The 12,617-nt window shown below is 35.5% G+C and overlaps 1 protein-coding gene across 10 annotated transcripts in view; it reads left to right on the top strand.

Annotated features, from left to right (window-relative positions):
* Positions 1 to 8,380, top strand: part of BLACAT1 (BLACAT1 overlapping LEMD1 locus) — a 56,712-nt gene extending 48,332 nt beyond the window's left edge. For all 10 annotated transcript variants that reach the window (XM_081949635.1, XM_081949634.1, XM_081949631.1 and 7 more), the window contains 3 exons: positions 3,466 to 3,678; positions 4,160 to 5,911; positions 6,301 to 8,380. In XM_081949635.1, the coding sequence (XP_081805761.1) occupies positions 3,506 to 3,607 (102 nt within the window). In that variant the 5' untranslated portion in view covers positions 3,466 to 3,505 and the 3' untranslated portion in view covers positions 3,608 to 3,678; positions 4,160 to 5,911; positions 6,301 to 8,380. The remainder of the gene's footprint in view (positions 1 to 3,465; positions 3,679 to 4,159; positions 5,912 to 6,300) is intronic.
* Positions 8,381 to 12,617: the final 4,237 nt, after the last annotated feature.

The following is a 12,617-nucleotide window of genomic DNA, read 5'->3' as shown; positions in this document are numbered from 1 at the left end:
TCCCTTCAGACAGATGCTACAAAGTCCACTTGCCCCAAAGGTAGATTGGATCCTCATCAGGTCTGGGCCATAATAATAGTTTCTTTCTTTCTTTCTTTCTTTCTTTCTTTCTTTCTTTCTTTCTTTCTTTCTTTCTTTCTTTCTTTCTTTCCTCTTTCTTTCTTTCTTTCTTATTTCATTTTCTCTCTCTCTCTTTTCCTTCCTTCCTTCCTCTCTCTCTTTTTCTTCCTTCCTTCCTTCCTTCCTCCCTCCCTCCCTCCCTTCCTTCCTTCCTTCCTTCCTTCCTTGTTCCAAAGGTGTTTTTCAAAAAGGAATTGGACTAAGTATATATAAAGCTGGATAGTATTATCAGCCCAAATCAATCCACTGCGGGATGAAGGCATTCCTGCTGAAGTTAAAGAGCATAATCTAACACACTGTTGCTATGTGCTTTAGTTGATAAATAGATGTTTTCCCCTTTTCAATCTAAGACCAAAGTCAGCAGCCAATTTTCATGCCTAAGGGAGGATTAGAAACTGAGTCTCCCCAATACCAGTCTATCACCTTAATTACTACCTCATGTTAGCTCTCACACATCTCTGTATATATAATTTCCAAAATCTATAATTTGAGTTCCATATGTTTAGGAAACATTGCTACTTAACACATAAAAACCAGAAATGGAATAATAGGGTAGGCTATGTCAGGATTGCTGCTGAGGATAATGCAAATGTGACTCGGGTACCGGCATAGTTTGAGGTTTTTCTGCGCTCTTTTTAATAAAGCTTCTTTCCTTTGTTTGAAGAAGGATCCCTTATCAAGGGTCTTAAAGCAATGCTGGCTTAGGGAATTCTGAAAGTGGAAACCCACATGGCTTAGAATTGCCAAGGTTGAAAAACATTGCTCCAGAATAGATATATTCTCCTCCCACCTTTGGTTCAATGAAATAGAAATGCAAGATTTTAACAGTTCTGCTCTGTGTTATGTGAAGTGTTCAATTACACTAACTCCAGCAGGTTTTGAGGTTAGTGAGTAATCCATTCAAAAATTTCTAAAATTTGGTTGCAGGAAGGGCAGAATTTATAAAAGCAGCATACAGTTATAACTGAGTGGTTCAAACTGAATCTTATTGTAACTCATTCACTTTGTACAAACATAAGAATTGCTGTGCTGGATCTGATCAAAGACCACTGGTAATTCTATCACTAAGTATACTTTTATTCCCTTTTGCTTTTTTACTTCATAAAAGGCTTCTGCTTGAAAAGTGATATGAAAATATTTTAGTAAAACATCGCACTGCTAATCAACACAATGGATAATTAACTACAGAGTCCTTTAATACTAATATTCAGGACAGTGTACTATATTTCAGATCCTTGAGGGGCTTTTATATCATATATTATTCTAGTTTCTGGAGAGGTGCTGACTGTACTCACTCTGCTTGCACTAATTGCGATTAAGTTTGGGGCAATATTGTATAAGTAGTCACATGGTGATGCAGGATTCTATATTCAGAACATCATAGCCAAAATTGCTTGGATGTCTGCAAAATAAAGATAATCATTGTATTATGGAGAAAATAGTCCTCATAAGGAACATTCAAAAGTATGACATGAGTATTACTATTAGCCTATTATCTTCTATAATCAGAATTTATTGAATAGAGAAGATTGCTTATTAAAGGTTTCTTTCCAAAACACTGCTGAATTGAGGGGGAGAGCCGTCCCCCTCTCCACAAATCACAGATGCTAATGCACTAAGTTTTTGTGCTCATGTTTAATCTTATAATATTTCAAAGGTAATAAAGCATAGAGGTTGTCCCTAGTCCTTACTGAGTCATTGGTAGACCATTTTGGAATGTGCCACCAGCCACCAGCACATTGATTTTATGTTTTTATGTTTTTAATGGTAACAATGAAATGTTCTTTGTGTTCACAGTGAGACTCAAGTGTACAACTCTAAGGCTTTAACTATAATAAATTACATTATGGCTTAGTGTATTGAGTAAAATATATCAAGTGTGGCTTGTAAAATGTGATTTATAGTATATTTTATTGTACAAAGCCAGCCAACAAATCATGGTTAAACAAGATATGGGTGAGCATAATGTGTAATCTCAGCTAGCCAGGCTAATAATATAAGGGAAATGAATACGTACCATACAGAAGTGATATTGAGAACCAGAAATATGTTAAAAATGAGACAAAGAAGTAGTGGAAAAGTTTAAATGACAATTACTGAATAGAAAAAAGGGTGGAAGTCACAATTATATATTCTTTAAAAAAAAACACTCTTACTTCTCTATTTCTTGTTTTCTATGTTTGTTCTTGTTTGTTTTGTATATTTTACTACATTAAAATTCTAATAAAAGAGAGAGTCAGAAATTTATGAGGCTGTTAAGCAGCCACAAGAAGTTAATATGCGAGTCACTAGACATTGACTCATTGATAAAATGGCATGATAGAGATGGGACTAAATAACAGAGCTTCTAATTCCTAGTATGAAATACAGAATATAATGAACTGGTTTTTTTAAGCTACAATTTTACAATAATATTATACTTTTAAAATTAAGTTGCTGGTTGATTGGAGGTGGAGGGGATCAATCAAAAAGAGAGGAAGATGGCTTCTTACGTTTGAGCATCAACTGAGTGATGTATCAGCAGTTTCTCATGTTCCAGAACATATTCTTGTCATTATTAGTTTGTTTTTGTCTCCTATGGGGACAAAACTGTTTTTCCCATCTTATTTTTGGTTATATAAAATTCAAAGAAAGGACTACAACAGCCAATGAACCCTGAAAACAGATTTCGTGATGATTCATATAATAGTGATTTCCCTTAAAATATAATTTGCAAATTAATTACCTTTTAAAAAGTTAATGTATAACAGTGATGGGTTGCAGGTGGTACGCCCTGGTATGGGCGTACCAGAGCCTGCCCGGAGCACCGGATACCATTCCGGTACGGTGCTCCAGAGGGCCCACCCGCCCGAGCTCCTTACCTGACTTTTAAGGCTTCCGCGCTTCCGGGCACGCTCTGCGGAGCAGCTGGAGCGTCGCGGAGGCTCGTGGAGGTGCTAAGACGCATGTGCATGCTGCGCACGTCCATATGGATGCCACCGGGCCCGTTCCAACCATACCGGTTGGAACGGGATCCAGAACCCACCACTGATGTATAAGATCCTTCATATCTATATAAGGAGTAAATTATATTTAGGTAATAGGTATTTTTCAAATCTTATCTAATCAATATTACTGCAAATTTCAGGGAATGAATCTAGGATTCTCTGTTTGTAAAACATATTCTGCCCATGAACTAAGGTCTCACTCTAGATGCAAAAAAAAATCAATTTTAAGCTAGAATGTTTGTAGTTTCCTATCTGAGTAGCAACCAGAAATATTGATCCCAACTTACAGCAAGAGATGTCTTGTTTGATAGAGGGGAAACATCCCAATCCTTTCTCTCTTTTCTCTTACTTGGTATAGATTTCCTTTGGATGCTCCTGTCCCTTACCTCTCCTAGGGGATGCCCCAATTCACCTTTGCTTGCTTCTGTGGGCTCCATGGCTTCTGCAAGATGAAGAGGAAACACGAAGAGTCCAGTTCTGAGCAAGAAACTGCTGTTTGAAAAGAGAAGACTTTTCTTTTTGGGGTTCACTTAAATGTGATTTGGAAAAGCATACTTACTGCAATAACTTGGTATGATGATGTTGCCCCTTTCTTTGAGGCTTTCTTTCATGCCTTTCCTTTTCCAGAAAATCCTCTTGTTCACCCATTGGGCTGCTTGGGTCAATGGTTGGATAGGCAGGAAAAACATTAGTATGCCTTGCTAATTTTTAAAGGTATCACCTTTAAAATTTAGGTTTAGAAATGTCAATGAACTGGTAAGGAGCCAAAGAAACAATATGTATCCTACAACATGACACTCTGTGTGGGTGGGTGTGCATAAGTGTAATTGGGCTTCACGTTCTCTACAGAAAAGCTGCCCTCCCTCTTTTGGGTCTCCCATGGAGCTTGATGGATTACCTTAGGAAGATAAACTGATAGGAAGAGATGAACCCGCTATGAATGATAGCCTTTTTTTTATCAGCATTGGGAATGGGTAGAAAAGAATGTGTGTGAAAGACATTAATCTGCTTTATTACATTTATTTTTCTCTCTGCGTTTTTCTTCTCTACAGATTATAGAGGTGGAGGAGAAATGACTCAATACAAAGGGCAAACATTACAAAGGAACATCCAAAACCTGTCTGGGGAAATGACCGTTCTACAGTTTCCTAATTTGAATTACACTGACCTCTAGAGACTCTAGATATTGATGATTTTTTAAAAATGCAATTAATTTATTGAGATACATCAGCCATCTCCATACTGGAATGCGTTATAAGTATTGGACAATAAGCAGTCTGGGTAACTTTGGGCTAGTCACATTCTTTCAGCCCAAACCACCTTATAGGGTTGTTTTGTTGTGTGGAAAATAGGAGGAGAAAAGAATATTTCAATATATCCACTGCCTTGGGTTACTTACAAACTAGTAAAGGCGGGATAATAGTTAAACAAACAAGCAAGCAAACTCCCTTTCTGGCTGGGACTCTGGAAAAAAGCAGGTTAAAGAAAACTGCTATATAGATTTGTTTAGCTATTTTGCTAGAGAAGAGCCTTTGACAAAATCAGGCTGTCTTCTTGGTTTGGTTTAAACCAAGCACACAATGTTGCTCACATTTAGAATAATCAAGATGGAATAGATCATTTAGGCCCTCTAGTCTGCCTTCTCTGATATAATCAAGTATATCTGAGGTATGGTTAAGAAGAAAGGACTGCATTAGATTATAAGCGAATCCATTTAAGTCTTGTTTGACAACACAGCAGAACATTCATATGTTTGTACTGAGTTATTTTAATGACAGATTTGGCAAACATTTTGATATACAAAATCTGGTAGATGTTATATGTTCTGCCCATTTCAGTCACTGAATGCAAACAAGGAAGATAAGGTGGTAGTTTTTATTAAAATTAAAATACTACCCAATTCCTCTTATGTGTAAACTATAAATACGTTGAACTTCAGCCAATGATTAGTTTACCGTAAGGTTTGGGTTCATATTTCTCTTTAAAAATGCTGCTTTTGTACTAAATAAAGCATTTTTCTTGAATCACAGAACAACAGTTTGGATGAAAAGGTAGCAAAAAAAGCCTCTATTTTTGTAAAAGAAGGAAGGAAAGAGTAGAAATCAGTTCATTTTTTTTAGCAGAAACGAATGAAGAAACATGCAATTAAGGCACTATGGACACAGTTATCTGTGGGGAGTAGAACAATATATATGGCATAGTCCTATTTTCTCCATTGCTTGCCAGGCATTTCTTGTTGCAGAATCATTTTCTGTCAGTAAAGTAAGCACCTTTTGAACTTTACAAAGCAGATAGAAATCCCATGAATAGAGCTACATAATATGTATTTCTATATATTTAAGTTTGGGGCTATATGTTGCAACCCTCTTAGTGGTATTCATAAATATAACCTGAAATTTTATTTTGTCGAGACACTCCAAAATAGTTTCATAGGAGGCGAAACCTAGGTAAAATTTATATTACTTGAATCTATATATAACTTCAACTGGTGCAAAATGTGCTGGCATGACAGTCATGTGTTCAGGTAGATTACATGCTCCACCTCTGCTTTAGGAGTTCCATTAGCTACCAGTCTTGTTCCAGGTTCAATTCAAGATGCTGATGTTGATCTTTAAAGCCCTTCGTGGCATATGATCAGGTTATTGGAAGGACCGCATCTCCTGGATTTCATTTGCCTGCCCCAACAGATCCAGCAGGGAGGGTCTCATACAAGTTCCATCAGCTAAAGAGCTACATTTGGCAGGTCCTGGCCATGAACCTTTTCTAAGGTGGTACCCATACTATGGAATCTTCTCCCTCCTGAGGTAAGTTTGGCATCATCATTTCTGAGCTTCCAATGATCCCTTAAAATCTGGTTATGCCAGCAACCCTGGGAACTCCAAAGGATGGGTGGACTTGTGAGGTGGCTTTATTATGAACACCACTTTGTCTATATTTTCCCTGTACATTTCCCTGTATAGTTTTTAAAAGTGGTTTTAAGTATTTATTCATTATTTTTTACCTTTATTGTACACTGCCCAGTCACATTTGGTGAGATGCGCAACTATAAAAATTGGATAAAAAGATATGCTATATAAGTGTAGATCTGCTTTGGAGTAAGAATGTCATCAAATATTTAATTTGCAGGACACTAGTTAGCTACAAGACAGGAATATTATGACTTAATTTTTTGTTTGCTTGCTTGTTTTGACAGAGTTGTTTCTGCCAAGAAAATGAATTGCACTCTTTTAACAAGTTTGTGTGGCTTGATGGATGTATAGAAGACATGCACGAAGTATGGCAATTAAGACAAGAAAGAAAAGCCATTCAAATTCCTTGCTGTAAACTCTTCTTGAAGATTATACAATGATAACTCTTTGAAATTACATGTGACATTCTCCCTAGTATTCAATATTCTGTTTGTATGACTAATGCAGGAATTTTAAGCTTTGAACAGGAATGAAGTTAATCCAATAATTCTAGTATTGCCAATTTTGTAATTTAAAAATTAACATATATCACATTTATTATAACTTGTACAATTATTGAATTCCAGGATTAGTCTAGGTAGAAAAGATCGTTTAACAAAATAACTACCATAGATATATTTGGGGTTTTATTTTTAGGGTGGGGTTTTGTTTTGTTTTTTGCTATGAAGGTGATATATTACTATAAGAAAAAATATTTCTGCTTAGTAATTATTTCTGGTTTAGTAGTTATCATTTTGGGGGAGAAATTAAATTAGAATTTAAATGTTTTAATTATATTCTACTCAGGATGTTGTTCTCAAATCACAAAAAACAAGGAATCCTATATTTCTTGCTCTAATTGTACTGACAAACAACAGTTTAAAATGAAGTGCCTGGGTGATCAGTTACTATATAAAATTATTAAAAATTCAAGCTTTCAAAAAAAAGATTGACATTTATCTAAACATCCAAACTATAACAAATTTTCAATTCTCAAACACTGAAAATTATAAGTTTTTGCTAATACATTGATTAAAATTACATTATCATGTTTTTTTTTTTTGTTAATACAAAATAAGACAGAGCCAAATCTTGCAATAATATAGAAGCCAACAGACCTTATATATGCAGTATGCAAAATTATATGCTGTGATGTTTTTACATTTGTGGTTTATGAAATTATTGATAATATAAACCTGTTGAATGTATATGCAGTTAGTTTGCACAATCAAATGTATGGGTAACTAAATGATACACTTATATAGAGACATTACTAATAATTTAATCTATTAATTATTGGTAAATTTTCTAGTTATTTACATATAGTTTAAATTTCGCCTGAATTAATTATGCTTGTGGTTAGGAATTTATCATTTCATGTTGATTTCAAGATCTGCTATGTCCCCAGAAATAAATAAATGTAACTTAGAAATTCGGTGCTAAGTCATGCTAGCCACATGACCACAGAGATGTCTTCGGACAGTGCTGGCTTTTCGGCTTTGAAACGGAGATGAGCACCGCAGCCTAGAATCGGGAACGACTAGCACATATATGTGAGGGGAACCTTTACACACACACATCCATATCCATATCTGTGCACATAAAGAGCATGCATGACAAGGTAGCTGTTTTCAGGGAAAGAAATGAGACATATGTTTAAATGTTTTTGTCAACCACATGAAAGCAATTCTTTCTCTCTCCTGCCTCCTCTCTGAGAAGCTGCTCAGTACGTGTATACATTCTATGTAACTTCTATACCTCTAACCACATCTTTCTTGTGGGAACAATAATACTGGCAGCTTTGAAGATTACAGTGATATTATGTGTATTTAGGACTGAAGATAATACCCAAAAGGTAAATGTCACTAAGCACAACTTTAAATCCATTCTTTTTCAAAAAATAAATACATATTTTGCGTCCAGTTTTCATCAATGACCTGTCCAGAAGTGTGCCTCCTAGCATTTGCTAGATGAGGGGTTAATTATAATGGTCCATATTTTCTGCTATTGCAATTTTAGAATGCTGTAACTAATTGTCAATTTTAAAGTTGTGTCACATGGGTGTTACTATTCACTCTATTGTAGACTAGATACCAATATTCCATATGTAAACATTTTCAGGGGGCTTTTGGATTAATTGACTACACTGAACAATTGACACAACCAATATGTGTTAGAATTCTTGGAACATTTCACAGCGGTTATTTATTTATTTGTTCAATCTATGCACTATCTTGCCTGGAGGCGACTCTAGATGGCCTAAAATAATTAAAAATCAGTGAAAACATTAAAACATTGAACAACATTAAATTAATTTAAAATTGACAAAGAGTCGCCTCCAGTCTGCCGGCACAGATGAGGCAAGCCAATCCCATTGAGGCGAGATGATTCCTCAGATAGCTTGGACTTGTGCTATGGATGCCTTTAAAGGTGATAACCAACACCTTGAATGGGACCTGGACTGGTCCTTTCACTCCCCCCCAATACTGATCTGGACCTTCCATGGAGTATAGAGCCAAATAGTGGCACCAGGGCTCAAATCCTGCAGCCAGCCCAAAAGGGTACCATGGTCAATGGTACTGAAGGCCAGTCAAGGAGAGCAAGGATGGTTGCACTACTCCCATCTTGCTTTCAGTGATCATCAACAAGGGCAACCAACGCTGTTTCTACAATGCTGCATTTCCTAGATATAAAACAAAATCTTAGTTGTTATATATAAATGTAGAGATACTGTGTAAATAGCAAAAATAGGCAAATTAAACCTATGCAGGGCATCAGAAAGAGAAAAGAAGGCAGTTCAGAGTTACATGGCATATAATTTGGTATTTTTGCTAGCAACTCATCTGTTTCTGAAATCTGTTTTCTGACAATCAATGAGAATTGGCTAAAGCTCTGCATTAGTATATCATTTGCCTCAATCAATCAATAGTAACTGTCTTTCATTTTCACTTGCTCAGTCCTGTTATGCCTCTTTTTAAACAAATTTTGAAACCACTGGGATCAAATTATAGCAACTAGCAAGAAAGGAGTCATTAGCTTATGTCAGGATACATTTCTACATCAGGGAGAAAGAAGCTTTAGCACAGCTTCCTCCAATAGATGTCAAGATCTTGCAAATCCCAAACCAAATCTTAGGAAACCATCCAGATTTGGTTTCATAAGGAAATCTAAAATGCAATGGCACATGAAAACAGTTGGCAAGTATACTCATTATTCAAAATATTCCTGGCATCTCATTTTACTCAATCTAATCAGAATTTCTCGCTCGTAACAATAAAAGCAAAGCAACAGCCTCATTGGAGGCTGAGAGAGAATAATATGTCTCTGACAAAAGTTTCACTTTTTTCCCTTCTTCCTTTTTGCTCTCTAGATTCCATCATGGATTTAGACGTGGGGAAATTCCTCAGGAATCTTCTGGTCTCATTAGCCATAGAAACCAGAAGTTTTATTTGCATGATAAATCCTCTTTTTTACAATGGATTATCAGGACAATTTAGTTTTAAACCATTTATAGAAATTGTATATTATATTTCTAACAAGACAAGAGTATATATAATCTTGAAGATAGAACATCTATATAGATTATTCACATGCTATTAAAAACCCTTTCAGACAAATAAGTAGTATAATTTTTAGTACAGAGTCTTTGTAGTTTTGGAATATGTTTTCAGGTATAGTAGTGGTGTATGTTTTCTTAATATACAATATTTATACTTTCTTTTAAAATCAGCTGTACAAAAAGGATGAAATATTATGATAAATGAATGTCATTGCAAATATAACTGTAAACAATACAGGAAACAGTTAATGGCATATTTATTTTATGGAGTTCTGATTTCATCTCCCAAGGTTTTTATAAAATAAAATACATTCACAAATGTATATTGGTAATAATAACTGTATATTTCTCTCTCTCCTTATCAAGTGACTTGAAAAAGAGGGAGAAATATAGCTGCAATGCAGAATTCTTCTCCCAACCTTTCATCTCCTAAGGTTTTTATAAAATAAAATACATTCACAAATGTATTTTGGTAATAATAACTGTATATTTCTCTCTCTCCTTATCAAGTGACTTGAAAAAGAGGGAGAAATATAGCTGCAATGCAGAATTCTTCTCCCAACATTTTTTCAAAATTCTTATACTTGCGGATTTTGATACATTTAGCAATGGATATAACATTTTTTACTAGAGGCTTATACAATAGAGCCTCAGGGTAAAATCATTATAACATGTGATATATAGAAGTGATAGTTATTTCAGTTCTGTCTGGAACTCTTGATTATTTAAATTCACTACACTGAGGAGCTAGGATTTTGAAACCTCTATAAATAATTCTTGTATTTATGTAATACCCATTTCCAAGATATTTCAAAAGTTGGTTGGGTTGGTTATGATTCTAATAACATTTCACAAGCTAACTAATTCTGCATTGCATAATATACAGTATTTGAAGGTTCAAAGGGTAATATCCCCTTAAAGAAATCATTGGAATTTTTATAAACTGAAAAAATATGCTAAACAAGCTATATGCAAATTTGCATATAAATTGCAAATAGATTTATTTTTTTGTTGGTTTAAGGTATTTTGCTGCTCATCCAAGCAGCTTCCAAAGTCTGAGCATAGTTTGTTAGGCAGAGTGTTATTGGAATGTACCAACTCCTCTTGCCCCAACCTGAAGATTTCTTTCCCCAAAACCCTGAGTTTGGTGCAGCAGGAGTTGGTACATTCCAATGACTCTCTGCCTAACAAACTTGCTCAGACTGTGGAAGCTGCTTGAATGATCAAAACATCTCAATCCAACAAGAAAATAAGTCAAATTGCTATGATGCAATTTTTCAGACAACTCTACCTGGATTGAGAATCTTCATTGACATAAACAAGTTGTACTTCATGAATTATGTCGAAAACTAAGCGTATACAAAATGAGAGTCTTGGTGAGTTTTATAATTACTTTGTCAAATTACTAACTGCATGTGGCAGACAGCTTAGTTGAGATAAATCCAAGAAGTGCAATTTATTGTTATTTTTATATTCACTTGCTGAATATGTTCTCCACAGCCTAGCATTTCGTAACACAAGTATCGCAAACCATCTTACCATCAGATCAGTAAAACTCTTACAGTCGGCTGATGGTTATTTTGGAGTTATAAACTTGTAAGGACATGGAGCCTAAAGATTTTTGCTGTAACAAGGTGTCTTACAAGGTTGCATTATAAATTATAGATGCTTATCATGTTTGCATCTTTCACTGCGTATTGATTGGTCTTCTTGCTGATTAATTCCCTTATCTCCCTGGTGCTTGTTTTGGAACCAGCTAAATTGCTTGACGTGACTTTTTTTCTCTGTATGTTCTAAAATCTATGCTCTTGAAATAAACACTTTCTTGCTCTAACTGTGAAAGCATGCTTAGGAGAGCAGATATGGTAATTGCTGCAATAAACAAACTTTATTATTACATCTCTTCTCAGTTCACAAATTATATCTGCCTCCTTGGTGCTGTTTCCCCCCCCCCCATTTTTTTTTTATTGCTGAAACTGATGAACTGAAATATTGGCCACACTCCTAAGCTTGAACAAAGGCATAAAGAAGTGATAGGAACATGAAAATAATGCTTGCTGGGTACAATCAGAAATAGAATGTAGAAGGATAATTAAAATGAAAGGCAAATTAGATCACTGTGGGATAACTCAGTTGTTCACTTAATAATATTCTATGTAAAGAAAACAACACAGCACTAGTAAGATCATGGTTATGCTTTTGAATAAATTTTTGGACCTGTTTGCACAACATTAAGAGCAGAAATGACTTAAAAACCCAAAGAATGTTATTCATGGTAAATAGCTAAATAGACAAGTGTTGTCTATGTGATAGTAATTGTAAAAGATTAAATGGATTACATTCCCACCACAAATTATTTATATTTACTGTTTGAGTAACTTGCTAGTCTTAGCTCTAAATATACAGGTGAAACTCGAAAAATTAGAATATCGTGCAAAAGTTCATTTATTTCAGTAATGCAACTTAATTGAACCAGGTTTTGGTGCTTTTGGCAAAAGTTGCTCTCATCAGAAAAGAGGACTTTTGACCAAGGAGCAACAGGACTTTGGACTACTGTGCTTCATTAAGACCAGGTCAACGCAGCCGTCTACCAGGAGATTTTGGAGCACTTCATGCTTCCTTCCGCAGACGAGCTTTATGTGGATGCTGACTTCATTTTCCAGCTGCCCACACTGCCAAAAGCATCAAAACCTGGTTCAATGACTGTGGGATTACTGTGCTTGATTGGCCAGCAAACTCGCCTGACCTGAACCCCATAGAGAATCTATGGGGCATTGCCAAGAGAAAGATGAGAGACATGTGACCGAACAATGCAGAAGAGCTGAAGGCCACTATTGAAGCATCCTGGTCTTCCATAATACCTCAGCAGTCCACAGGCTGATAGCTTCCATGCCACACCACACTGAGGCAGTAATTGCTGCAAAAGAGGCCCAAACCAAGTACTGAGTACATATGCATGCTTATACTTTTCAGAGCTCCGATATTGTTCTATGTACAATCCTT

The sequence above is a fragment of the Natrix helvetica genome, assembly GCF_964273705.1.
Source record: "Natrix helvetica genome assembly, chromosome: 3".
In the NCBI taxonomy this organism is placed as follows: Eukaryota; Metazoa; Chordata; class Lepidosauria; order Squamata; family Natricidae; genus Natrix; species Natrix helvetica.
Note: the sequence above shows the minus strand (reverse complement) of the source record. Positions and strands in the feature narration are given on the sequence as shown.